The following is a 25303-nucleotide window of genomic DNA, read 5'->3' as shown; positions in this document are numbered from 1 at the left end:
AGAAAGACCGAATGCAGTTTTAGCTCAATAGCTACAGGGATTGTACATGTCACAAAGTAGAAGCATTTATTTAAAACATACTGCTAGAGGGATAGCAAGAGTGGTTATGCCCAATAAAATAAGCTGCTTTTATTGGTTATTCATGGAGCCTCCAGAGCAGCAGAATGTGCCTTGGCATGCATAGTACAGATGTCTATTATACTAGTGTATGGTAGTAGCCATCTTTACACAAACAACCAGCAATTACCTAACAGAGAGCAGTCTTCTCTTGCAGATACTTTAGAATTACTTAAATCTGGAATAATCACATATTATGTGCAGGTAAAACACTTCAGTGACCCCGAAACAGTAAAGTACTAGTCCCCTCCTCCACTGCAGGCAGCTCTTCATACATGGTTAGCAGTGTGTCACAAGAAGGCCTCACACATGGGTATAAACCCACCAATCCACACAGTGCAGGCAGATTTACCAAGCCATCGGCCAATGCTGCCTGCTTAGCTATAGAAGCACTATGCTCCTAGAACGCTGTCCTGCTCCACAGTGAGAGACTGCTGGTCAGTTATTTCAGATTAAATCACCTTCCTAATATAGAGCAAAGGCAACATGTTCATTAGGGCGGAGTGAAAAAACTGAAATTGCGAAATTCAAAATCGGCTAGTGTGGAAAAGTTGTGACTTGACCTGAATAAGAAACGTGCAAAATCTTTTTGATCTGAGTCAACATCTTCTGTTCTGGCAAGAGGCCTGAAGTTTCACTTTTTTGGTGAAAATGACGAAAACTATGAAGATGCTCCGATCTAGTTATAATTATGTCAGGATGTCTTAGAGAGGTTCATTAATATACTTTAGCATAGTAAGAGAGAGTACGAGCTTGTCCTAGTGCAAAGTGACTGACTGGTGGGAGAAAAAATCCCTAATAATTGACCCATTTTCATGGTCACAATTGTGAATATTGTGTGTTTTCTCCTGAACGTGTTTATAATAGAAGCACAAATACTCTAAATGGAATTTCGGTGACACTGTGTGAAATATAACACTGCATAATGGCCCTTAATCAGACCTGATCGCAGTACAAATTTGTTCTCAAAATGGGCAAAACAAATGCTGCATTGCAGGTGGGGCAGATGTAACATGTGCAGAGAGAGTTAAATTTGGGTGGGGTGTGTTGAAACTAAAATCTAAATTACAGTGTAAAAATAATGCAGCCAGTATTTACCTTGCACAGAAACAAAATAACTCACACAAATCTAAAGGTGGCCATACATCTACAGATCGATTGTCAGATTGGGCCGGTTGGAACAAACAGCTGGTAATATCTGAATGACAGTTTTTCAGCATTTCAAAGCAAATGGTCAACTGTCATTTGCTCTCATCTTTTACCAGGATTTTGTTCCAACCAGACAGATCGGACAATAAATCTGTAGCTGTATGGCCACCTTAAATCTCTCTGCACATGTTACATCTGCCCCACCTGGAGTCCAGCATTTTTTTGCCCATTTTGAGAACAAATTTGTACTGCGATCAGGTCTGATTAAGGGCCATTATGCAGAGTTATATTTCACACAGTGTCACTGAAATACATGAAATTGGATTTATGCTGCTCTCTTTGCAGTGCATATACAAAGATAGACAATCCTTTGTATATAAATAAGAAATAACTGTTGCAGTCTGTTATTGAAAAACAGTAACTGTTACAATAAGTATTACAAGTGTAAATTGTCTAATGCAGTGGTTCCCAAACTGTGTGCCGTGGCTCCCTGGGGTGCCTTGGGACACTTGCAGGGGTGCCCCAGGTTGGTGGTCCAGGACCAATTCAATTTATTTATGGTTAATTATTTATGGGCAAAACCAGTGCTGGTGCCTGACAATCATAAAATGTGTACAAACAGAAGCAAATCCTGCCCTTTACCACATAACTGACCCTTAGAATCGCATATAAACCCAATCTAATTAAATGTTTTTGGGCCTAGAGGTGCCGCGAAAAAATTCTGATAGACTAGGGTGCCGTGATTCATAAAAGATTGGGAACCCCTGGTCTAATGTATTATTTTACATATCACTTCTGTTTATTGACAGAAAAACAGTGTTGCATCCCCAATGCTGGGAACATGAATGGGCTGCATTACAGCATATAATTATGCCAAAGATAAGCCAATATATTAACTGTTAAATACATTGAAGTGTATTATGATGTAATAAATGGTAAGCTTGCAGCAGGGCCCTCTAACCCCCAAGTCTGTCTGTCATTACCCAGTTTGTTTTATCACTGTCTACTATTGTAAAGCGCAACGGAATCTGCTGAGCTATATAAGACGCTGTAACGGAATCTGCTGAGCTATATAAGAAACTGTAACGGAATCTGCTGCGCTATATAAGACGCTGTAACGGAATCCGCTGCGCTATATAAGACACTGTAACGGAATCTGCTGCGCTATATAAGAAACTGTAAATAAATACATAAACAAATACATCTAATGTTTAGGGGGAAAAAAAACAAGAACATTGATTAAAAAAATAACAGGTTAATCATTCTATGAGTGGTGTCCAGCAGTACATATATGCCAATCACTGTGTTCATTTCTAGGCAGCAGGGCCGTCTTAACAGCAGTGTGGGCACCTGGGCAAAGCAATGCACTGGGGCCCTTACCCATTCTCCCCTCCTAGGGGTGGGGGGTGGTATCAGCAGCAGCTTTGATGTCCCACGGGTGGCAGGCGGTGCTCTATCTTCCATTCAACATGTAGGACCTGGATCAGTAACTTCTGCTAATTACTCCTTTACTGCACAGGTGGTGGGAGGGAGAACACTAACGTGTGGAAGGGGGCACTGAGCTGAATGAAGGGTCCATTGTAAATGACTTCCAGGGAGGTAGGGGGTGTTTTATACACAGGGGACGGTTGGATAATGGAGTTGGCTTAATATTCGTCATTTTCCGGTGGAAGGGCAGCTTCTTTGACTGCAGATATCGCCATGATCTGGAAATAGATTTCTTAGCCTAGTATAAAAACCTAGAGTCCCAACTTTCAGGAGGTGCTGGGAACTTGGGTATCAGAGATCAGGAGCCAGAGCAATCCATTGACAAAAATATAAAACTGTACACCAGACGTTTGGAGCTGGAGCAGGAACCGGCTGCTGGAAGGCTGATATCTCTGGTTCTGGGCATGATAAAGACAAGCCGCTAGTGTCAGAGAGAACCTGAGAAATATGACTGGAAATTGTAATTAACAGGTCGGATGTGGACTGCTGCTTTGAAGTTGGATATCTGCAGTTCCCCAGGGCCGATTTTTAAATTTTGGTATCCCTGGAAAAAGGGGATCCTCAGATATCAACATAGAGCCCTTAAACGCCTGGGGCCCCTGGGCAAGTGCCCATTAAGCCCATACAAAAAGACGGCCCTGCTAGGTAGGATTGATCAGCAATACTTATTACAGCATAATGCACTTTAATGTATTTAACTGTTAATATATTGGCTTATCTTTGGCATAATTATATGCTGTAATGCAGCTGCAGGTGGGGCAGATGTAACATGTGCAGAGGGAGTTAATGTGGCCATACATCTACAGATTTATTGTCCGATCTGTCTGTTTGGAACAAAATACTGGTAATGGATGAGAGCACTTTGCTTTGAAATGCTGGAATTCTGCCAAAAACTGTCATTCAGATATTACCAAGTATTTGTTCCAACCAGCCAGATCTGATAATCGATCTGTAGATGTATGGCCACCTTTAGGTTTGTGTTGAGTTATTTTGTTTCTGTGCAGGGTAAATACCTGCTGCAATTTAGATTTCAGTTTCAACACACCCCACCCAAATGTAACTCTCTCAGCACGTTACATCTGCCCCACCTGCAATGCAGCATTTGTACTGCGATCAGGTCTGATTAAGGGCTATTATGCAGTGTTATATTTCACACAGTGTCACTAAAATTCCATTTAGAGTATTTGTGCTTCTTCTATTATAAACACGTTCAGGAGAAAACACACAATATTCACAATTGTGACCATGAAAATGGGTCAATTATTAGGGATTTTTTCTCCCGCTAGTCAGTCACTTTGCACTAGGACAAGCTCGTACTGTTTTTTACTATGCTAAAGTATATTAATGAACCACTCTAAGACATCCTGACATAATATAACTAGATTGGAGCTTCTTCATAGGTTTCGTCATTTTCACCTAAAAAGTGAAACTTTAGGCCTCTTGCCAGAACAGAAGATGTTGACTCAGATCAAAAAGCTTTTGCACGTTTTTTATTCAGGTCAAGTCACAACTTTCCCACACTAGCCGATTTTGAATTTCTCAATTTCAGTTTTTTCACTCCGCCCTAATGTTCATGTCAAATTGTGGCTTTATTTACACTTTCTACTGAAATGAGTGTGCACATAGGGGCTGAGACCATGCAGTAACCACTTCAGTCCTGTGGATCAGCCAACCGTAATCCTGAACATCTCAGTCCCTCAGCAAGATAGAGATGCTTGGTATGATGTGCCATTTACCTGGGACACCACCAAGAGCCAAATAGAACACTCTAAGACGTCATTAGGTCACCATATAGTTGATCTAAAATGATCACACCAGCCATGCAAATACACAGTATATCGACAAGGACGCCTATATAGGAGCGGATCCTTTAAAAGAGGCTGCTGTTCAATTTAGGGGTAGTCAGACCCTAATAATATTACACCAAGAAAAAGATAAAGAACAGCGCCTCTTCACTACAATGAAATACACACAGCCATTGGTTAAAAGTAATGTTCAGATTAAAATAAATCACACAAATACAATTGTATTTATGTGTGATTTATTTAATATGAACATTACTTTTAACCAATGGCTGTGTGTATTTCATTGTAGTATAGAGGCGCTGTTCTTTATCTTTTTCTTGATGCAAATACACAGGCTAGAGCAGTGTATTCATTAGAGAAGAGCAGAGATGGATAGGGAATGATTTTCCATGTTCCCCATACCAAGGTTTAACAAGAAATGTATTTTACAGATGTGTACCTCTATCCTCTTATTGCACCAACTAAGCTACCTGTTAACCAAACCCCCCCCTTATCACAGCTGTGCAGAATAAAAGGTGGTTATTAGCGCCAACACAGATAAGCCCACAGCAACCAGTTTCACACAAGACAACATTAAAGACATTACTCAAGACCAGAAGAGCTGGCCAAAAAGAGAATTAGCTCGGTTACCGGTTAGACAATGTAAAAACAGCTCATAATATAGCCTAGGCAAGGACCCTGAAGATATATAGTACATGGTGACCCGCACCAGTAGAACTAACTGATCTACTTAACTAAGGACCTCATATAGACCAGACTGGTGCAGAAGTGACTGACCAGCCTTCGTCTACCAGGTATAGCAGACTCTGGACCAAGACACTAGTAGGTGGTTTATTTATAAGGCGCCACAAAGTGTCCGCAGCGCCATACATAGCCAACAAAAAAAAACTAATTACAAGGTAATGTACAGGGTGTGTTGATAAAATACAGCATAAATAGCTGGTAGAACTAAAATCAGCTTCAGAGTGAGATGTAGCACCTGTATATTACACAAACGTATCACAGAACAGATCTTCCAATACACAGCAGATCATGCAACCACCGTGCTCTGTAGAAGTTCTACTACGGGTCACTATTACCAACCTTTCAGATAGATATAGGGCGTTAGCTAATGCAAACAGATAAAGGCCACAAAGGGATATAGCATCATCAGAGTGGCCAGGCAGAGGAAAAGTGCACCAGATTATTATACTATACAAACCAAGGGCACTGGAAACCAGGTGAGCAGTGTCGGAGACACATACCCCGGAAGCAATAGACGTAATGCAATATGGCTGCGGTGTCTGAATGTACCACGGGCAGAAAAGGGAAACCTGCAACAAAAACAAATACTGGCCTTATTAACTGGTATGTATGCGAGGTGACAGACAATGCAGAGGTGAACTATATGGGGGGGGGGGGGGGTATGATTCACTGTTGTGTGAATTCCCAATCAATTTTCGATGACAGTACAACTGCGCAAGTCAAAATTGCAGTTCAAATTGTTTTGGCTACACTGGAACTTTTTTTGTGCCAAGGGCCATTTGTGAAGGGGAAAAATCCTTCGGGGGCCATATCTAAAAATGTCACTTACAAATTCACCTGCTGCAGCCGTCCCATAATCTGGCGGCTGCCGCTGAAAAGGACTCCTAGTCTCCAGCTGCTGCTGACTAAGAGGCATCTCACGAGAACTCCCCCGCACGCAAAGCAGCCAGGCGGGCCACTCAGACTGACTACGGGGGCCGTTTACAGCCCGCGGGCCAGAGATTCCCCACTCCTGCTCTACACACATAGGGCCTTATTCTAGTTCACTCTGACAAAATCCTTCTTAGATGGACAAAACCATGTGCACTGCAGGGGGGCAGATGTAAAATGTGCAGAGAGATTAGGGTGAGTTATTTTGTTTCTGTGCAGGGTAAATACTGATTGCTTTATTTTTACACTGGAATAAAGATCTCACTGAAGTAAAACCCCACCCAAATCTAATTCTCTCTGCACAAGTAACATCTGCCCCACCTGCAGTGCACATGGTTTTGACCATCTAAGAAGGATTTTGTCAGAAAGAGTGAACTAGAATAACCCCCATAGTTCCAGTGTCCACCACAGGATGAAAGCAAATATAAGATGTATATTCACACCACTAATATCAGAAACTTCAAATGCACGAATGCCCAGGACACTTGCACTGGCATTGTAGCTGTTATGCACCAGTTAAAGACATTTACCTGGACAAAAAAAAACTAAATAAAAAGACGGAACCAACATGAGTGAGCTAATCCAATCATTGTGGAGCTCATTCTCCCGTTTCCATACTGCCCGTTTTATTACTACGTTCTATGCACTGCTAAGAGTCCTTAATCTACAGAATCTCCCATAATTCATCTGTGGGTTGAGCTTTTAGCCATGCGGCTCTGACTATGGAACTCACTTTCACATAGAGAGGCCCCACTCTAGCATCCTTCAGTCTCTTTAATATATCTATGCTCTGTATTTTAGGAAAAGCGATTTATTGTATGACATGGTTTCTATACTGGATTACGTTAATGATGTTTAGCGCATTGAGCCCTATTAAGGAGCGAGCGATATATAACTAAGATTATTATGCTTAGTAAGCTGTACATACACTCAGAATATGATGTACAATACATAAATGCCGCAGGAGAGAGTATTGTATGAGATTATGCCAATTGAAAGTGTAAGAAGGGTTTAGGTGTAGGCTGGCTATGGGACGTATTCAATGCGTTTAACCCCCTGCACCGGCCGCTCACCCTATTCTACGTTCCAGGGGAATCCTCACTGTTAGAGGATGGCGAGGATTTCCCCAAACAGCGACGCTCGCGGCTAATGCAGGGAGTCCGCTGAATTTAGCCACGAGCCTTGCTGTTTAGGGGGGGGGCCTGCACGTGAAGGGGGTCAGTGGAATACTGACCCTGCGAGTGAGCAGTCAGCACTGCTCACAAGTCATTGAATACACCACTGTGTAGATGACACAAAACTCCCAGCATTCATCAGAAACTGCAACAAGTAGTATGGTACCCGATGTACTTCGGATAAGACCGATATACCCTCTCCCTGATATAACATTTACAGTACTCTGAAAACCCAAGGATTGTGTGATCAGGTCTATCCAATAATGGGGAACAGAATGGAAGCAATAAAACCTCTAGAATACCATGTTTTGTAGATGCTGAACATTTATCATGTAAGTAATAGAAACAGTAGGAAGAATTGTAGGGTACATCCAAACTGATGTGAGAGGGGTACCGCAAATGTCTGTTCATTACAGCTGCACAGTAAAGTGTAAAGCGCTGTCAGACATGAACTTATTATTCTGCCTTAATGTGTATAATTTACTATAAATATACCATGCGGAAATAGCAACAGTGCACGGTGCTAACCCACCAGGCGGGATACGATCATTAGGTCGACAAGCATAAGGTTGACATGGGCCAGGTTGACAGCCAAAAGTCGGCATGGGTTTTCCATTGGTTTTTTATGAGACAGGCGGTATTTCATGCCCACTAGGGTGTGGTGGGAGAATAAAATAGTGTGCCAAGCGAGATCCATGAGAGGGGACGCGGTGCACTTTATCCTGTATCCAGGTCGACATTTGGGTGAAAAAAACCCTTGTCGACCTAATGGCAAGTTGACCTAGACACATGTCGACCAAGCCACCCATACCCCACCAGGCAACATCCATATAATACTGCAGCGGCTGGAGAGAGCAAGTGTGGCACCTAATCAGGAGTGTACATGTGACTTATTAAACCCAGGTGTGAAGATGAACTGCTCTTATAAAGGTGCCCATACACACTGCAATTATCGCATGCGGTTTGAACTTAAAGTTCAAAACGCATCGCATAGGATAGAAATCGCACCGTGTACCTGCGGGGATGCGATGCGGGTACAAATATTAAATAGCACAAAAAGTATCTGCAGGCAGTACTTTTTGTACTACATTGCATCACTTTTGTAGTACATGCGATGTACATTACTTAACTATAAACTTAAAAAAAAAAAAAAAAAAGGGCTAAAAATCGCATTGCACAGTACAGTAAATCACATCCCCCTTCAAGTGCCAAAATCGCACAGCACACATATAGGCCCCTAAAGAATATATTAACACATTCCCAGCTGCATCTGCAACACATCCTTCCAGTAATAATCATGGCTCCTCCACCTGATAAACATTCAGTACGCAGAGGCTGCCATAAGTGGGTGCAATCATGACCGAATCACTCTATACACATATACAGACACCCAAGACATAACCCTACACATGGAGCCACAGTATGTGCTCGTCAGACAGAAATACGGTGACAACATACAGCATTACCTGGGGTGTCACATGCAGCATGGCAGAAATGAACACATTTCTACCGAACATGTATTGCTATTCATATTAATATGCAAATGCTGCTGCTTGGTGTTCACTACACACACACACACACAGACCTCCTGCCTCCACTGCATGAGAAGGACATTCTGAGCTATAACAAAGCACAGCACCACTATAGAGAGATGCCTTACACATCCTCCCAGTGTAACCCACACACAGTTGAGTATGGATAAGCACCATCAGCTATGCTTCCAGGGAGCTGCTGCACTCTGCAGAGATGAGGACAGTATCTAAATGGAGAATGGGCGTCCACAGCATAGGCGAGGCAGTGCCTGGGCTTTCAGGATGGCCAGGCCACTAAACAGCTCTCCTTGCAGCGAGAGCTCCCCAGCACAGCCTTCTTAGCATGGGTGAAAGTTAACCAAGTTACAACATTAACCCTTTCAAGTCCAATATCTAGTCAGGCTCAACAGCCCTAGCGCTAGTAGCAGATCCAATGGTGAGCCACTTTAAAATAAGAACAGTAACAAATTTTATAAATTGAAACCAGACTGTTTGAATTGGGAAAAACACTGCTAAAGGTTAATGTGAAAGAAAATAAAGTGAGATATTTAAAAAGTAATAAGGCTGAAGAAAACTAGAAAAAAGCACCCCGTCCCCTAGGGCACTTTATCTAAACTGGGGTATGGGGGAAGTGCCAGCTTGACTCATCTATACTCAGATGTCCCCTAGTGGATGAAGGAGAAAAACTAGATGTATGCTATACAAACCACCTTTTAGACATAAGGAGCATTGCACAGACAAGATAGAAAAATCCGTCCAATGCCCCTATATGGAGACTACAAATAAAAGATCTTTTTTTTTTATAGAAAAAGTCTCACACAGATATGCAGCATACATTTTATGCTCATTATTATTATTTTTTTTTTTTTTTAACAATGCTCCAGTGTGTCCGCTACATACATAGAAATTCACAAACTGCAGAAGTTGCTGGGGACGACAGAATATAGACCACAGGTTCTCAAACTCTGTCCTTGAGACCTCACACAGTGCAGGTTTTGCAGGTCTCCTCACAGAACTACAAGGGAAGTAATAACCTTCACCGGTGGCTCTTTTGAAATGTGTCAGTGAGTATTATTATAATTTTATTTATAAGGCGCCACAAGTGTTTCGCAGCGCCGTACAAAGGAACAATACAGGGAGACAAAACTTGGCATAACATTGAATAAATAACAAAAATACAGTACAAATAAAGAGCACCACAGTTCAATACACATTACAGCCTAAATGTCATGCTGTGTACACACGGGGGCGATAGGGGCTATAATCGCTGGGAATATGGTCGCAGGCGACCATATTGCCAGTGATTGGGAGTGTGCCCCGGCGATAAATTGCCGGGTGCGCGCTCCCGTTTTCTGCCCCATTGTAATCGCTGGTCGCAGGAGCTTGCTCCTGCGACCAGCTAATTACCTCTGCGGCTCCCCCAGCAGAGGTTCGTTTTCAACAGCGACCATCTCTGGTCGCTTGTTGAAAAGGAGACACTGAGCAATATATTGCAAGCAATATATTGCTAGCAATATATCTCCCCGTGTGTACGCACCTTAAGTAGGCTGACTGTTGGCCTAAAGCCAGATATTAAATGATATATCTCTAAGTACTTATATCTAATAAATACACGTTATCTTTGGATTGACTCAAGGGTCTTTTTATTGGACTTCTTCAGGACCCAATCAACATACAACTAGAGGCCAATGATGGAGTAATGAGTGAACCTGTACACCTGCCGGGTGACTTGGAAAATGTGAACTGTGTGGGGTCCTGAGGACAGAGTTTGAGAACCACTGACCTACAGCAATAATCCACCATAGGTACGACCGAAAAAAACTTTACTTTGATCATAGGAAGAATGGAGACAAATACTGTGATTATAGAGATCTTGTCCCTTTGTACTGCATCATACCTCCAGATAGTAGAAGATAAAGAAGAGTGTTTCTGTGGAGAGCCGCTGATAGAATTCTACTGTGTCCGAGTGAGGCGGGGGCATCTGGTGGTGATATTGGGGCGTTGGACATGGATTTCGTGGGAGGTATTGCCTGTTCAGGAATAGCATATGCACATAAAATAAGTTCAGGGAAAAAAATAAAAATAAATAGGTACCAAATATGTCCAACAGAATATATAGGAGCATATACCGTATTCTTTCTGAATCTGACGGGTGAGGCATATGATGCCATGCTGCATCTTCCATTGCTTGCTGGTAAAGCTGATCTGTGGTGAGGGGCACCGGGCCCAGAGGACACACCCCCAATGAAAGCGGGATGTTCACTTCGGAAAGCTGTGTTGAGGGCTGAGTAGCAGGAGGCTGCGCCGTGGTTGTAGTGATCAAGATTTCTAGAAGGAATGGAAACACAAATAGGTCTAAAAAATAAGAATGTATTAGAAACCTAGGCGCGGGAGAATTCATTTCAAAAGTAATTTGAATGCCCCACTAATACAAGACCAGCTGTCATAGCCTGCGCGCACAGGAGTGGGAAAAAGTACTGCTCAAAACCCATCCATTTTACATAATGTATCTGCAGGCAGAGCCAGCAAAAGTACCAGCAATACAGCAAAGATGGGGAACTTCGGGCAATTCTAAACCCAAAGTTTAAGTTGTGGGTATGCCATTGTGTGCTATTGGATGGCTTTTGTGGTTGACCAAACCTGAATGCAATATATTGTAAGATACAGTAATACCACCAGATGTTCTAAAAGTATTCTGCAACATACCTTTAAACAAAAGACAGAACCACAATAATATCCCATTTAATACCTTGTATTTACAGCAAATAGAAATCAGAATCATTACCCCGTTCAGGCAAAATGAGAGGGACTGAATCTTCTAAGCTTGTTCCAATAGCTGCCCGTTCAGCCATGGATTTCAGTGTACTTAAAGGCTCAGGTGCCTAGAAGAAGAAAATGAGTCACATTAAAAAGGATGGTGCCTATATTCACATATGGTGTAGTAATCAACTTGTACATCTAATCATTCACGTGTCACAGATGGCAGCAGAATCAGTCACCTTGATCTCTGGCATGGAGCTGAATTGAGGTGGCCCGTTTAGCAATGGCTGGCTGGGTTTAGGGTCACTGAAGCTGGGCGTTGGCGAACTAGGAGGATTTACATTTAAGGGTATAAGTAAACTAGGCCCAGTGCTGGTATTACTGCTGTTGGATGGCTGTGAGACACTGTTCGTCTCTTTCCTAAGAGAAATGAAAGACATATATGTTTTACAATGAGGAGTTAACAAACATAGCTACCTGGAGGCTATTAGCTAGAGCCGAGTACTTATTAACATTAACATTGAGCATAAATGGAATATTTCAGCAGCATTTCACAAGGTCACTTGTAAACCAAAGGCCATACCAGACCTTCCATAAGCTGCAAAGCATTAAAATGAAAATGCTTTTCTGTGTTAAATAAGATAATGGAATGGTGCTTGTATTGAGTTAGAAATAAGCATTTATTTGCTACTGGAAGGCATCACCAGATTAGTGGGACATCAGGTCGACAGTGTCTCCCCCACAGAGTTCACGCGTTCCAGGTCACCCGGCAGGTGCACTCATTACTCATTTTAAAAGATTCACAGGTGGAGCTAATTATTTCACTTGTGATTTTGTGAGGAGACCTGCAAAACATGTACTGAAAACCGACTTTGAGAACAGTGATTGATTCTCAACCTCGGTCCTCAAGTACCCCCAACAGTTCACGTTGTTCAGGTCTCCACACAGAATCACAAGTGAAATAATTAGCTCCACCTGTGGATCTTTTTAAAATGGGTCAGTGATTAATGAGTGCAGCTGCCAGGTGAGCTGGAAAACGTGCACTGTTGGAGGTACTTAGAGACAGAGATTGACTGGTCTAGGTCAACAGTTAAAAAGGAAAACCACTATTGGTCAACAGTCAAAAGTAGAAACATGAAAAGGGTTGACATGCATTATGACGACATGATCAAATGGTCGACAAGCAAAGAGGTAGACATGGATTTTTTCAATTTTATTTTTTGAAACCAACTTGTTCATACTTAGCATCCCAGCGAGCATAGAGGGAGAATAAAATATTGTGCAGAGGGGACCCAGTACACTTAAGGTGTCCATGTCGACAGACACACACAAAAATAATTATTAAAAACTCATGTTGACCCTTTTTTTCATGTCGATCTTTTAGCCATGTCAAACTTTTTGAGGTGTTGACCTTTTGAGTGTCGACCAATAGTGGTCAATCTTTTGACTGTCGACCTAACAACCCGTACCCTCTCAGGATACGACGGTCAACAGGGTGTTTAGCCACATACTAAAGACAGGTGAAAAGAATCCCACCCCCTACTTTGATCAAAAGGTTATAAAACGACAGCAGGATCCTGCTAAACATAGGGATAAGACACTACAGCCCCAAGTGACAGGTTGTGCCGATTAGCAAAGGGTATATTGATTGAACGAAATGATACAAAAACCAGTGTTAAACACCAGGTTATTAAATATGTCAAAAACATTACAAAGAAATAGATTCATGTATTCCCTCTAAAAAATAAAGTACAATACAACAAGGAATCCATTATTGAAACCTCCCCCCCCCCCCCCAAACAAAAAAATCATTGGAAGTGCATAATATACTTATTGAGACGATGAACCGAAAAGGCAGGGCGGGCCAGATGGTCAGTGACTTAGCAATCTGAGCTGTACTCACGCAGTGCTTGTTGGTGGGTTGTGAATCACAGACTGGCTTGATTGTGACTGGCTGCTATTACTAAGTGCAGTATCTGTAGAATTTTCTGCTACTACAGAGCTGTAACCTGGAGAGGAGACAGAAGACTTCATCAGTGGCAAGATTACATTCTCTCCCACTCTGTTATTCATGGAGGTTACATTTTCCGGTCTCCCCTGCGGTCAGGGCAGCCAGTGTGAGCTGCACACACTCTCTCAGTCTACATGCTGTGCTGATCATTAGGATGAGCATTTCAACCTGTGGCAAAGGGGTGTGGCAAAGGGGTGTGGTTAGAAACTGGGTCACTGGGAGAGGGCGTGGCCCATGATAAATTATACATCAATTAGGAGGTTATGAGGTCGGGGTTTCTTTTTGTTGCATGGTAAATGTATGAAACCAAATTACAGATCAGTTCCAACAATAATCAGTATGTCCTCAGTGCACTCGTTCACTAATTGCAGGTGTTCCACTGAGACAAGTAAACATTATAGGCTTTGAGGTTTAAGTACACCGTATTTCTCAAATTCAGGGAGAAAATGCTCTGTTCCTGGACTTCCCTGGTAATGTAGGATTGCCGTCACCTGTGGTGAAACACCTTTCTTATCAATTACCTAGCTCCCCACAGGTGATGGCAATCCTACATTACTAGGGAAGTCCAGGAGCAGAGCATTTTCTCCCTGAAGGAGAGGGTCAGGTAGGCAACCCTGGTGTAGAACCCCAAACAGTTTATGTTTTCTAGGTCTCCTCACAGAAAATGCAAGAAAATTAATAAGCCCGATCTGTGGACCTTTTAAAATGTGTCTGAGTAATAAATACACCTGTGCACCTGCTAAGTGACCTGGAAAATGTGAACTGTTTGCGGTCCAGAGGGCAGAGTTTGAGAACCACTGCTCTAGTAGTAATAGTGATCAGTTCAGCCATATACTATACCTCCCAACATGACCCATTCCAGCAGGGGAAAAAAAGCTCTGTTCTTGGACTACACTCTTAATGTATGACTGCCATCACCTGTGATGAAACACTTTTCTCACCCATTAACAAGTTCAACACAGGTGACAACAAACAAATGAAAAGAGAAGTTACCGGAGCACACAGAGCATTTTGTCCCTCCTGATATAGGTCATGTTGGGAGGTATGCATACAAATTACACTGTGCACTAATTAGAATGATTATTTTAAATGGCATTTCATAAATATTTTAGTAGTAATTAACATAGGCCGTAACTTTTTCAGATGGACCAGGTTATGTTAGATTTAAACAAGGATATAATCATACAGATGTGACCGCAAATACAATAGCTGCAGTTGTGCTAAACAGCACTTTTCCTGCGCCAAGTCTTGTGCATCTTGGCTTACACTGAGGAAATGTGTATTTTTTGCCGGAAAGTCTGACTTTAAGTTATCTTTCCCCAAAGTGGAGTACACACAGTGCGACTGACTTGTGATTCAATCTTCTGATTTTGACTATATAGTACAGATCCATAACTCCCAACATGACCCTCACCAGGAGGGACACAATGCTCTGCTCCTGCACTTTCCTCTTAATGTATGATTACCATCACCTGTTTTTGAACAGGTTAACTAAATAAGAAAGGTGTTTCTCCACAGGTGATGGTAATTACAGTATATATTGAGAAAAGCCCAGGAGCAGAGTATTGTGTTCCTCCTGGAGAGGGTCATATTGGGAGGTATGCAGATCTGTACTACAGTATATAGTATTGCCTGCTCTATTTTTCTATGCAATATAGACTAAATGGGAGTGTGTATTGGGATCGAATCAGCATCGAATGCGGCTGAAAAATTCTATTTTGCGTCAAAATCTTATTGAAAATTAGTGAGTATTGCGCCGAGTGTGGGGCATTAATATGTACAGAAATGATAAGCTCTGTTGTGCTTTGTACAGAGTCATCTTACACAGATATGTAAGTGTTGAATATCCAATTAAACCATGCAGTCTGGTGAAGTATCAATTAGTGAGAAAAGGCCCCCGTACACTAGTGCGATTTGGCCTAATTTCACCCGATTCCGACAGATCGGGATGAGAAATCTGGCCAAATAGCATATGTTTGACATCAGCTCTGTCCGGATGTGCGATCCTGTGCGCATTAGGATGGAGTTCAGACATGCTGCATATAAGAGAACTCTGACATGCAGCCGTCAGCGGCACATCGCGGGAGCTTTTTAGCACCAGCAATGTTTCACATCGGACTTCCATCGAACTCCCCCGATATATCGCATGTGCCATTTTCTATGCAAAAAATGGGAAATCAAGTGCCAAGTCCCTTGTGAGCCCTCCCAGGGAAGCTTAAGGTAAATCGGGTCTAACTTGCCGAACTAATGTATAGGGGCCTTAAGACGCATTTCCAATTCAATCCTCCAGCGCTGAACAACCACCCACCCACCGTGAGGCGCACCTGTGTGACATTTAAGCCCCACTCAGGGGGCAGATGCAGCATAGGGCACATTGTTAAGGTGTGTACACACTGCAGATCCTGCCGTGAGATGCGAGTCCAGAGGCGATCAGATCACATCGGGACTCGCATCTCACAGCATGCCAGAGGGGCACAATTTACACTATATAGTGAAACTACACATCCCAGCATGCTTTGCAGGAGTTTTAGCATTCTCTAATAGCAAAACTGTGGCAAAGCATGCTGGGATGTATAGTTTCACAACATCTGGAGGGCCAACGTTGGACATGCCTGGTCTAGTGGAAACAAAAATCTGGAAATGTAATTGATCAAATGACAATCAACCATATGCTCCCAAATGCTGGTAAATAGACAAGACAATTGTTCTTATAACTTTATTAAATCAAACAGATTCAACTAATTTGTCTGAGCGACCATTATCCTATTTCCAGCGTTTGGTAGCAAATGGTTGATTGCCAGATTTTAGTTTCCACCAGATTGGTCAGATAAATCTTTAGGTGTGTACCCAGCGTTAGGATAGGCAACAGAAGTGCTACTCAGATGGAGCAGTGTATTATGACACCTACTTAAACCAAATTTGATCAGACCTGTCCATCACACCTGCAACGGCTTACATTTCATACATCATTTTGGCTACATTCAACTCGCTCAGACAGCATTAACTTAAGACAATCATAGATGGTAGAAACAGTCATTTCAGATATATGCTTTGAGACAAAGGGCGGGGATGGGTATCTCAGGAACTGCGCTTCTACCAAGTGGGGGAGAGGGGTTGTCTGGTGTAGCTCATTAATTATTAATGATGTTGCAATAACAACCAGTAATGTCACAGACTTAAGCAATGATCACTTCTTGTTCCTGGCAAATATAAAAAAAGGATTATAAAGCACTAGTTCCTACATAACTAATCTCAGTGCAAAGCACTTGATATCCCCCCCACAGAGGAGAGGATCAATGTTAGTCTTATTATATAGGGTAATAATCCCACTCATACAGTCACCAGTGCAGGATCAATTCTTGGCAGAGTTATTAGTTCACAGAACAGCACACCTCAAAAGCGAAGAGCAAAGTCTTAAGAAACAGAAGTAGCTAAAATCGGATAAGGTAGGAATGTCAGTCAGAAAGGGCTGTGCTGTTCCAGACAATGGAGTATATTCAATGATTTCTGCAAGCAGTGCTGACTGCTCGCTGTCACAGCTCACACGGTCAGTATTCAACTGACCCTTGCACATGCCTTTTCCACCTCCCTGGGTTTTTCGCAGTGACAAGGAAACGGCGTATGCGGCTGCTAAAACAGCGAGGCTTGCAAGTATATGCAACGGACTCCTTGCCGTTTGGGGGAATCCTCGCTGTCAGAGAAAGTAGAATAGGGTGAGCGGCCGACGAGGGGGGAAAACGGCGAGGGTCGCTTGTTTTCGGCGATCCCCGCCATTTAACCCCCTCATTGAATACACCCAATGTGCGTGTGTTATTACCTACTACAGCTGCTTTTCACATATACATATTTAGAAATGTACCACATAGATCGTTGTGGGCACAACCAGACCTCATGGATCCCTAGATTTTCCAGATAATCTGTGAATGTGTAGAATGGTTAAGTTGGGAATGAATGCAGGGCAGCTCTGTGTTTTGGAAAATGTGAACTGCTAGGGATTCCCGAGAAGCGGGTTGGCCACCTTTGCCGTAGAGGATTTACAATACTCCTTAGCAGGAAAAGTGTTAACCGATAAAGATTTTCAGACAAAGGGGCTGATTCGGAGTCAAACTCATCTGTGGCTGCTTTTCTGTGTCAGCCATCTTACAAGCCTATGTAAGAATATATGCCAAGCAACCATGAGCCTGCATGTGTAATGGTGCCCTGCCTACTGGGTTTCCATCTGCAGCTGCAAGAAACAGCAGTATCTGGACATGTTGTACCCAACACCACGCTGTGTGCAAGAGATCAGTCCGACAAAGGGGTCTCATCCATCTGCACACTACTGACCATACACGCCCACAACACTCCCACTAGAAAAGTCTGTTTCTCCTTGGTGACCACACAGAAATTACGGAAAGAGTGTTCAGATCCACTCCTGATTGCACTTGTGATCTTCCAGATACAACACGTGCAGATTTCTAGGACACATGCACAACCTCCCTTCAGATGTGGATGGAGGTGTTATTACATAGCAGCAGCAGCGGTAGCACTAGTATGGTAATGCAGCAAGAGTATGCCTCCTGCTGTATAACTGATCCAAAGTATGTTACTAGGACGCAGTATCAGATCTCCCCCAACATTATTGGCCGACTGCACGACTCATCTGGTCAACCATGCAAGCTGGCGCTACCTTTGGATAAACTGAGGCCATTGCCAGCCCCTCCCTATTAATAAATAATTGGTGCTTTGCACACCCACTAGCATCCTGAATTCGGCACAAAACATTTTTACTACATATTACACATATGAAGCGGACACTGATCTCTAACCGTGACCGTATATAGTAAGCAGATGACTAGGTTAAGACTTGATATAATACGACTGTTAATGTCCCTCAAATGGTTGATTTTTTTCCCAAATTTACCAGCATATAATTAGGATGAACCACCAAAAAAGTGACTATATACCAGTCACACACACACACACACACACACACACACACACGACAGGTTCACATTAACACTGCATATATAGGAAATAAAAAAGGGAAATGGGAATGACCCTTGAACCTACTTGTTGCTCCGTTTTGCTTGCTTGTGTTCTGCTGGACACTGGGTGGCCTAGGCTGCGATGTGTTTGTAGTAGATGGCGGAGGAGCTACTGCCTGTGCATAAGGTGTCGGTGTACCAGACGTGTGTCCACTGGACGGGTTGTTTTTGCTGTTGTTGCTGCTTGTACTGCTGCTGTTCGATACTGCGCCATTGCTGTTTGTGCCCGGCCCGTTTCCAAGAGATGACGACGTACTGGAACTGCTTCCTATTTGGTAACTTGGAGTCACTGCAGGGGACTGCGGATGATGGTTGTTATGGATACTTTTAGAACCGTTCTTTGCTGGTGACTAAAAAAGGAAACACCCTGCTACACTTTAAGGAAACATACAGATACGCTCTAATGCTAGGAGGTCAAATTCCCTGCATGAACTGAAATGCAGTTCTGCAAAAGAAAACTAAATGGCTAGTTGGGGCTAATGTGCACCCTATATAAGAGGCAATGGGGTATAATCAATGCCCTGACGGCGGGAAATGCCCATAGCTCACCATCAGTGTATTCAACTCCCTCCCCTTTACTCGCTGTTTCCACCTTGCCTGTTCCCTGAGGCGAGGAGGAAACAGTGAGTGTGACCATTAAAACGGCGGGGCTCATCACAAGATGGAACGGACTTGCAGCAGACCTCCCTGTTAAGGGGATCCTCGCCGTCCTCTCACGATGAGGATTTGTCCCTTAAATTGAATAAGGCGGGGGGGGGGGGATGGCTTGTTTTCAGCAAGGAAAAGCCATCCTCGCCGTACAAACCCCCTCTGCTACACTGCAGAAACCCAGCAGGAAAAGCCAGGGGAAAGCCTAGCCTCTTCCATTTGCTTCAATGCCAGAGCTATGGAAGTCTATCCAACAAAACTTCTTCCTGACAACATAGTATTTGCAACCTTGGCTACGGCTGGCCAGCAGCTGTCCGCCGTGTAGCTATGGAAGTAACTCTGCCTCCTCTATTTGTACGGTAATCTCTGTAACTGTTCCATGTGGACAGAAAATAGATGAACAGACAAAGAATACAGTTTCTAAATTGCAGGTTTATAAAATTGGAAATGTTGCCCATAGCAACCAATCAGAATATACTTATGATTTATCTAGCCCCATCTAGAAGATAATAGCCAGAATATTATTGGTTGCTATGGACAACATTGCCACTGCTACAGGTTGAGGCAAACCTCCCAAATGTTAAACTTTAAAAAACAAAAACGTATGGTATAGGCCGAAGATTTCCAAACACGGTCCTCAAGGCACCCCAATGGTCCAGTGTAAGTATATGCATGGCTCAATAAAGATTGACTAAGGTACTAAGTAAGCAACCTGTGGCCAAGCGCAGATACACCTAAAACCTGGGCAATTTGTATGCCTTGAGGACTGCTTTGGGGAATCTATTCAAAATGTTGGTATATAATCTACAAGTGCATGGAGTACAGTTTTCAAAATTAGTTTTGAAGATGTAATTTCTTGGTGTTTCGCAACCTTTAGTTCATTAATGGTTCTTGGTCAATGTTTGTAATCCTGGCCGATCAGGATTGTTTTCTGCTCTGTAACAAAAAAGTTCTGCTGGTAAACAGCCAGACAAACGTGAGTCAACAAATTGCAGCGATCACGCTAGAAAAGACCCGCCAAGTGATGCGATACTTCCAAAATGAAATGTGTGCCATGATTGAAGGCCACTCCCATCTGGGCGACATCATAGTCAAAACAAATTGAAAAACTGTATTCCATGGACTTTTAAATTATGTACTAAGAGTCTGAATTGCACTAAAGGTGCCGTTTTTAATTTTTTTGCTTCACTTTAAAATCTGGGAGATTTCTTTGACTCTCCCTATAAGATACAATTCTCTGGTATGTCTTATATTTCCGGCTATTTTCTATCTCCTCTCCTTGACATAGATACTAAACTATGGCCCTTATGCCGATCTGATTGCAATACAAATTTGTACTCAAAATGGGCAAAACCATATGTACTGCAGGTGGGACAGATGTAACATGTGCAGAGAGTTAAATTTGGGTGGGGTGTGTTGAAACTGAAGTCTAAATTTGAAGTGTAAAAATAATCCAGTCAGTATTTACCCTGCACAGAAACAAAATAACTCACCCAAATCTAACTCTCTCTATACATGTTACATCTGCCCCACCTGCAGTGCACATGGTTTTGCCCATTTTGAGAACAAATTTGTACTGCGATCAGATCTGTATGTGAATGAAAGTGCAGCTACCAATGACTTGACTTCACTCAAGCACATAAAATGGTTTGTTATAAATTGGAAAAGGCCCTGGCCAACCTGTGGCTCTCCACTTGCTGTGAAACTACAAGACCTAGCATGCCCTGCCACAGTTTTGCTTTAAGAGAAGGTTTATGAATGTGGAAAGGCATGCTGGGATGTGTAGTTTCACTACAGCTGGAGAGCCGCAGGTTGGCCAGGCCTGGATTGGAAAACAATTCTGCAGAGACCACTATACTGATGAACATTTTGGGTCAGATTTATCAAAGCGTAGAGAAAGCTAAAGTACAAAGCAATCAGCGGCATGTACATCAGCATTTTCTGTTCTGCCACATGCACAGTGGAGCTTGCCAAAGACAAGGCATCAGCACTAGGCTGATGTACTATGGCAGGGATCACCTGATGGGGAGAACTTGAACACCCCACCCCGACACTCAATAGGTTAACACTTCCCATTGGTATTGCTTTCTGCTTCATATCGATAAGAGGCAAAACAGGAAGAGCTATAGCAACACGACAAATGCCACCACAGTACATTTACCTTTGTGTTTGAATGACACCAGGAGCGAATTCTCTCCAAGCTTTGATAAATCTCCCTCTCTATTCTCTAGCAAACTGTAATCTAATCCAGGTAGGCGATTGTCTCTTATAATGAACACAGGACCAGGCATGGGGACCTCATAACACATAAGTGGCCTACATCGCTTACAAAATGTCCCTACATCGTTCAGTGTCCAGTGGCCATAGTGGTAGTGATGCACGGCGCTATCACTCGGAGAACACTGGCCCTGACAGATCGCTGTGTGCGGAGCAATCCAGCATCGCTCAGCAACATCTCCCCGTGTGTAGGCCCTTTAAGACTCCTATCCCTAAACAAACCCATCTTATCCCGAGCGTTAGACATTTGCAAGTAAATTTGACATTTGTGCTAATTTCTTGAAGGCAGGTATTTAAAGCTAGAAATTAAACGGAATTGGTTTAATCTGTCTACATTCTCTTAGTAACTTGGATGTTTAAAACACTGATGTCAACCATTAGTAGGATATGTAGACTTGTAATACACTAAGTAATGATAAAAATAAACAAACAAAAATAGATGGACTGTGAACCAAAATGTAAAACGTTAACAAACAAATCCAGAAACACACAAGATAAAGCATTGGTGTACAGTACAAGAGAACAAAAAAAAAAACACCACACATATAAAAGTGATAAAATGGCTTCAAAGCTCACCTGACTGACTTCACTGTCCGTAGACCTGCCTCGAATTTTCTTGTCATCTTCAGAGTTTTCCTAAAAGATCAAAACAATCTTTACAGACCAAAAGTGCTAATACCACAAGCATCATAGGATTTCAGATACATGTACAAAAAGTTCGTGGGAACACCACCCACAACTATCTTTTTGTCTGTGTATTTTTTCTCAGCATCTGTGCTACAGCTATTGAAATCTAGCCTGTTGGGACATCTGTTGCAGTTTGGCACAAGGATTATTTTTCTTGATTTGGCTTTATGTTTATATTCCTTATATCAGCATTCCCAGCAGCATATTCAATTAGCCGCGGGCTAAATAATGCACCTTCCCAATCCAAGTTGCAGGGATTCGTCCGAGTGTGAATCCCATAGCATACTGTCCTTGTAGCTTCAGCAGGTGCAAGGAACCATCTTTGAGAAAACGGCACAATTGGGGGTTCATGCGCAAGGAAAACCTAAAATCCTCAGTTTACATGGGATCAGAGAGTTCCATGCAGGAATACCCGATTTAAAGCATGAGGGAAAGGCGATTTGATTGAATAGCCTTTACGTGTGCCGCAAGTTAATTACCCAACAGCACCACACTCATTAAATATGCCTCATTCATTGTAAAATTGTGAAGCACTGACACTCCATTCTAATAAACTTACATAAGTGCATCACTCCTCCTTTATATTAACAAGTGCAGATCCGATCCTCCCTCACTTTTTTTTTTTTAATCTATGTTCGATAAATGTGTACATGAAAGGTCAACATGATCGTCATGTCGACAATGCCCACTTCGACATTGATGAAAGATCGACATGATTAAAAGGTTTACAAAATGTTTCCGGTGGTCTAGCGGTGACTTCATAAAGACCTCTGGCTCATCCTGCAGACGTTCCTGTGGAGAGTATCCCTAATTCATAGCCCACCCCAAGTGACTAACCTTAACCTGCCCTCTCAAAGCCAATCCCAGCTATCCATCCCCCTAATGCTGGGGTAGCCAACCCTAGTCCTCGAGAGCTACCAACAGTGCATGTTTTGCGGGTCTCCTCACAGAATCACAAGTGAGCTAATTAGCTCCATCTGTGTATCTTTTAAAATGTGTCAGTGATTAATGAGTGCAGCTGTGCAGCAGCTAGGTTGTCTGGAAAATGTGAACTGTTGGTAGCTCTCGAGGGCTAGGGTTGGCTACCACTGCCCTAATGCTTAACCCTCCGGTCTATGTAGAAGGACTGAACATATCAACATTTTCCACAAAATGACTGCGTCCCTGTAATTTTGGGATCTTATTAAAAAAAAAAAAAAAGCATGTTCAGGAACTTACTGTGGTGCAATTGGCGGGACTAGGTGGAATAGGAGAGCTTGATGTGGTGGAGGTAGGAGTGCTGCTAGATTGGTTAAATATCTCATCCTCCATGTGACTGTGGCCTGGTGGGGAAGTAGCTGCCAGCGCCTGTGCTGGAAGAGGGGAAAAAAAAAAAAAAACAAGCTGCATAAGAATATTTATCTACAAGACCTTTTGTTAGAACCAGTTTGCGACATTGCAGATCAAGAAGAGAGGTTTGCTACACGTCCTATAGAAAAACCTGCCACCGCGCCATTAAAAGTACACAAGATTGTTTTAGGTCTTTAGCAACAACAGGACAGCAATTCAATAGATTTATCAGACTTAGCAGGGAATACAACTTGCTGTTGCCACAGGATTTTAAACGGTAGCCTGACTCACACTCTAGTATTATTTTTCTTAGTATTCCCGTTACTGGTGAGATCAGGATAAAGACCCGAGAATGTCAAATCATGCTCTTCGCATACATTGGGTTCTAAATACATATAATTTAAAATGCTTACAAAAAGATATTGCACCTTGGTTCCAGTACTTAAATGTATAAAATGGACATGAAAATTTCTGAGCTCTCAAAAGGCGTTGGCTGAATAAATAGAGCAAAAACGTGAGATCTAGAAGTCATTTTTCCCCCCCAATAATCGGTTTCTAAAGCCACTTACGAATGTCTTCTAAATCAAGGTCATCGTACAGGAACTCATTCTCCTCAAAATCTGGATCTTGCGAAGAGTCCAAGTAGTATTCTACATCATCTTTAATCTTCCTGATTGAATCCACATTGATTGAGTCATTATCCAACATTCGCAGAATGGTTTCAAGCATTCGGATGTGGTACCTATGCCTCTCTATGTGCCGCTTCAGTCCCTCGATCCTGTCCTGCTTCTGCTGAGACCGCCACAATAGGTGCCGCAGGAAATAAAAAACAGAGCGCACAACAGAAGTAAATACCCTTTTTCTGGTACCAAGTGATCAAGCAAAAACAAACGTCATGATAAAAGACAAGCACTATAGGTGTTGAACACTTAGGCAGGGGAAATGGCACCCCCTGCGTATTGAATGCTGTAATTTCCGATACCATTGACGGCGGATCTCGACAAAACAGATCCAACTTTAAAGCCAGTCTGATCCGTTTTGTCGGAAACGGATGTGGATTATCGAATTCACGGCTGTTTCTCGACAATCTGTGTCAGGTTTCACTGGCACACCCCCTATTTGCCGCTTGACAGCCAGAATATTAAATTATGCCTGTCAATTTGCAGGCAAGCTGACCCAAAACGGTCCCGGATTCTGACTGTCGGGCCGTTCCGACAGTTGGAATCCCGCATTGAATACCCTCTTTATTGTTGGCAAATTAGAACATACTGGTGGTTTAATGTGCGGTTACAAGACATTTTTCATTTCCAAAACAAAACTCACATCCTTGTCTCCTTTCTTTTTCCGCGTTTGTACTGACAAAGACTCCACCTCACTCTCAAACTGATCCACGCCCATGTTCAATGAGTCAATTGTGTTCTGTGTGAAATAGATAAAAGCAGCTCTTAAGGCTAGAAGAGAACGTTGCACACAGGGCAGAAGATAAATCAGGTTATTCAGTTTCCTTACAGCTGTTTCCTGGTCCTTACATCAAGGGAAAACTTACAAATGCCCAAGCTCATAGCTCTGCACTCTTTACCCCATTTTATCCAGTGACTGACTGGATGTTCGCAATATGCAAGTT

General features: G+C 42.6%; 1 protein-coding gene across 6 annotated transcripts in view; it reads right to left on the bottom strand.

The window, feature by feature from the left end:
* The window catches only part of CNOT3 (CCR4-NOT transcription complex subunit 3), a 57398-nt gene that overhangs the window by 3499 nt on the left and 28596 nt on the right, over positions 1-25303 (bottom strand). For 3 of the 6 annotated variants that reach the window (XM_083162673.1, XM_083162670.1, XM_083162671.1), the window contains 10 exons: positions 25003-25098; positions 24249-24471; positions 23569-23702; positions 22240-22299; positions 18764-19088; positions 13604-13709; positions 11940-12120; positions 11726-11822; positions 11070-11268; positions 10838-10970 (listed from right to left, as the gene is read on the bottom strand). In XM_083162673.1, the coding sequence (XP_083018799.1) occupies positions 10838-10970; positions 11070-11268; positions 11726-11822; positions 11940-12120; positions 13604-13709; positions 18764-19088; positions 22240-22299; positions 23569-23702; positions 24249-24471; positions 25003-25098 (1554 nt within the window). The remainder of the gene's footprint in view (positions 1-10837; positions 10971-11069; positions 11269-11725; positions 11823-11939; positions 12121-13603; positions 13710-18763; positions 19089-22239; positions 22300-23568; positions 23703-24248; positions 24472-25002; positions 25099-25303) is intronic. The other 3 variants (XM_083162674.1, XM_083162672.1, XM_083162675.1) reach the window with 2 other exon arrangements.

This window comes from Crinia signifera, chromosome 19, assembly GCF_055691185.1.
Source record: "Crinia signifera chromosome 19, ASM5569118v1, whole genome shotgun sequence".
NCBI lineage: Eukaryota > Metazoa > Chordata > Amphibia > Anura > Myobatrachidae > Crinia > Crinia signifera.
The sequence above is the reverse complement of the archived record's forward strand: the minus strand, read 5'-3'. Positions and strand labels throughout refer to the sequence as shown.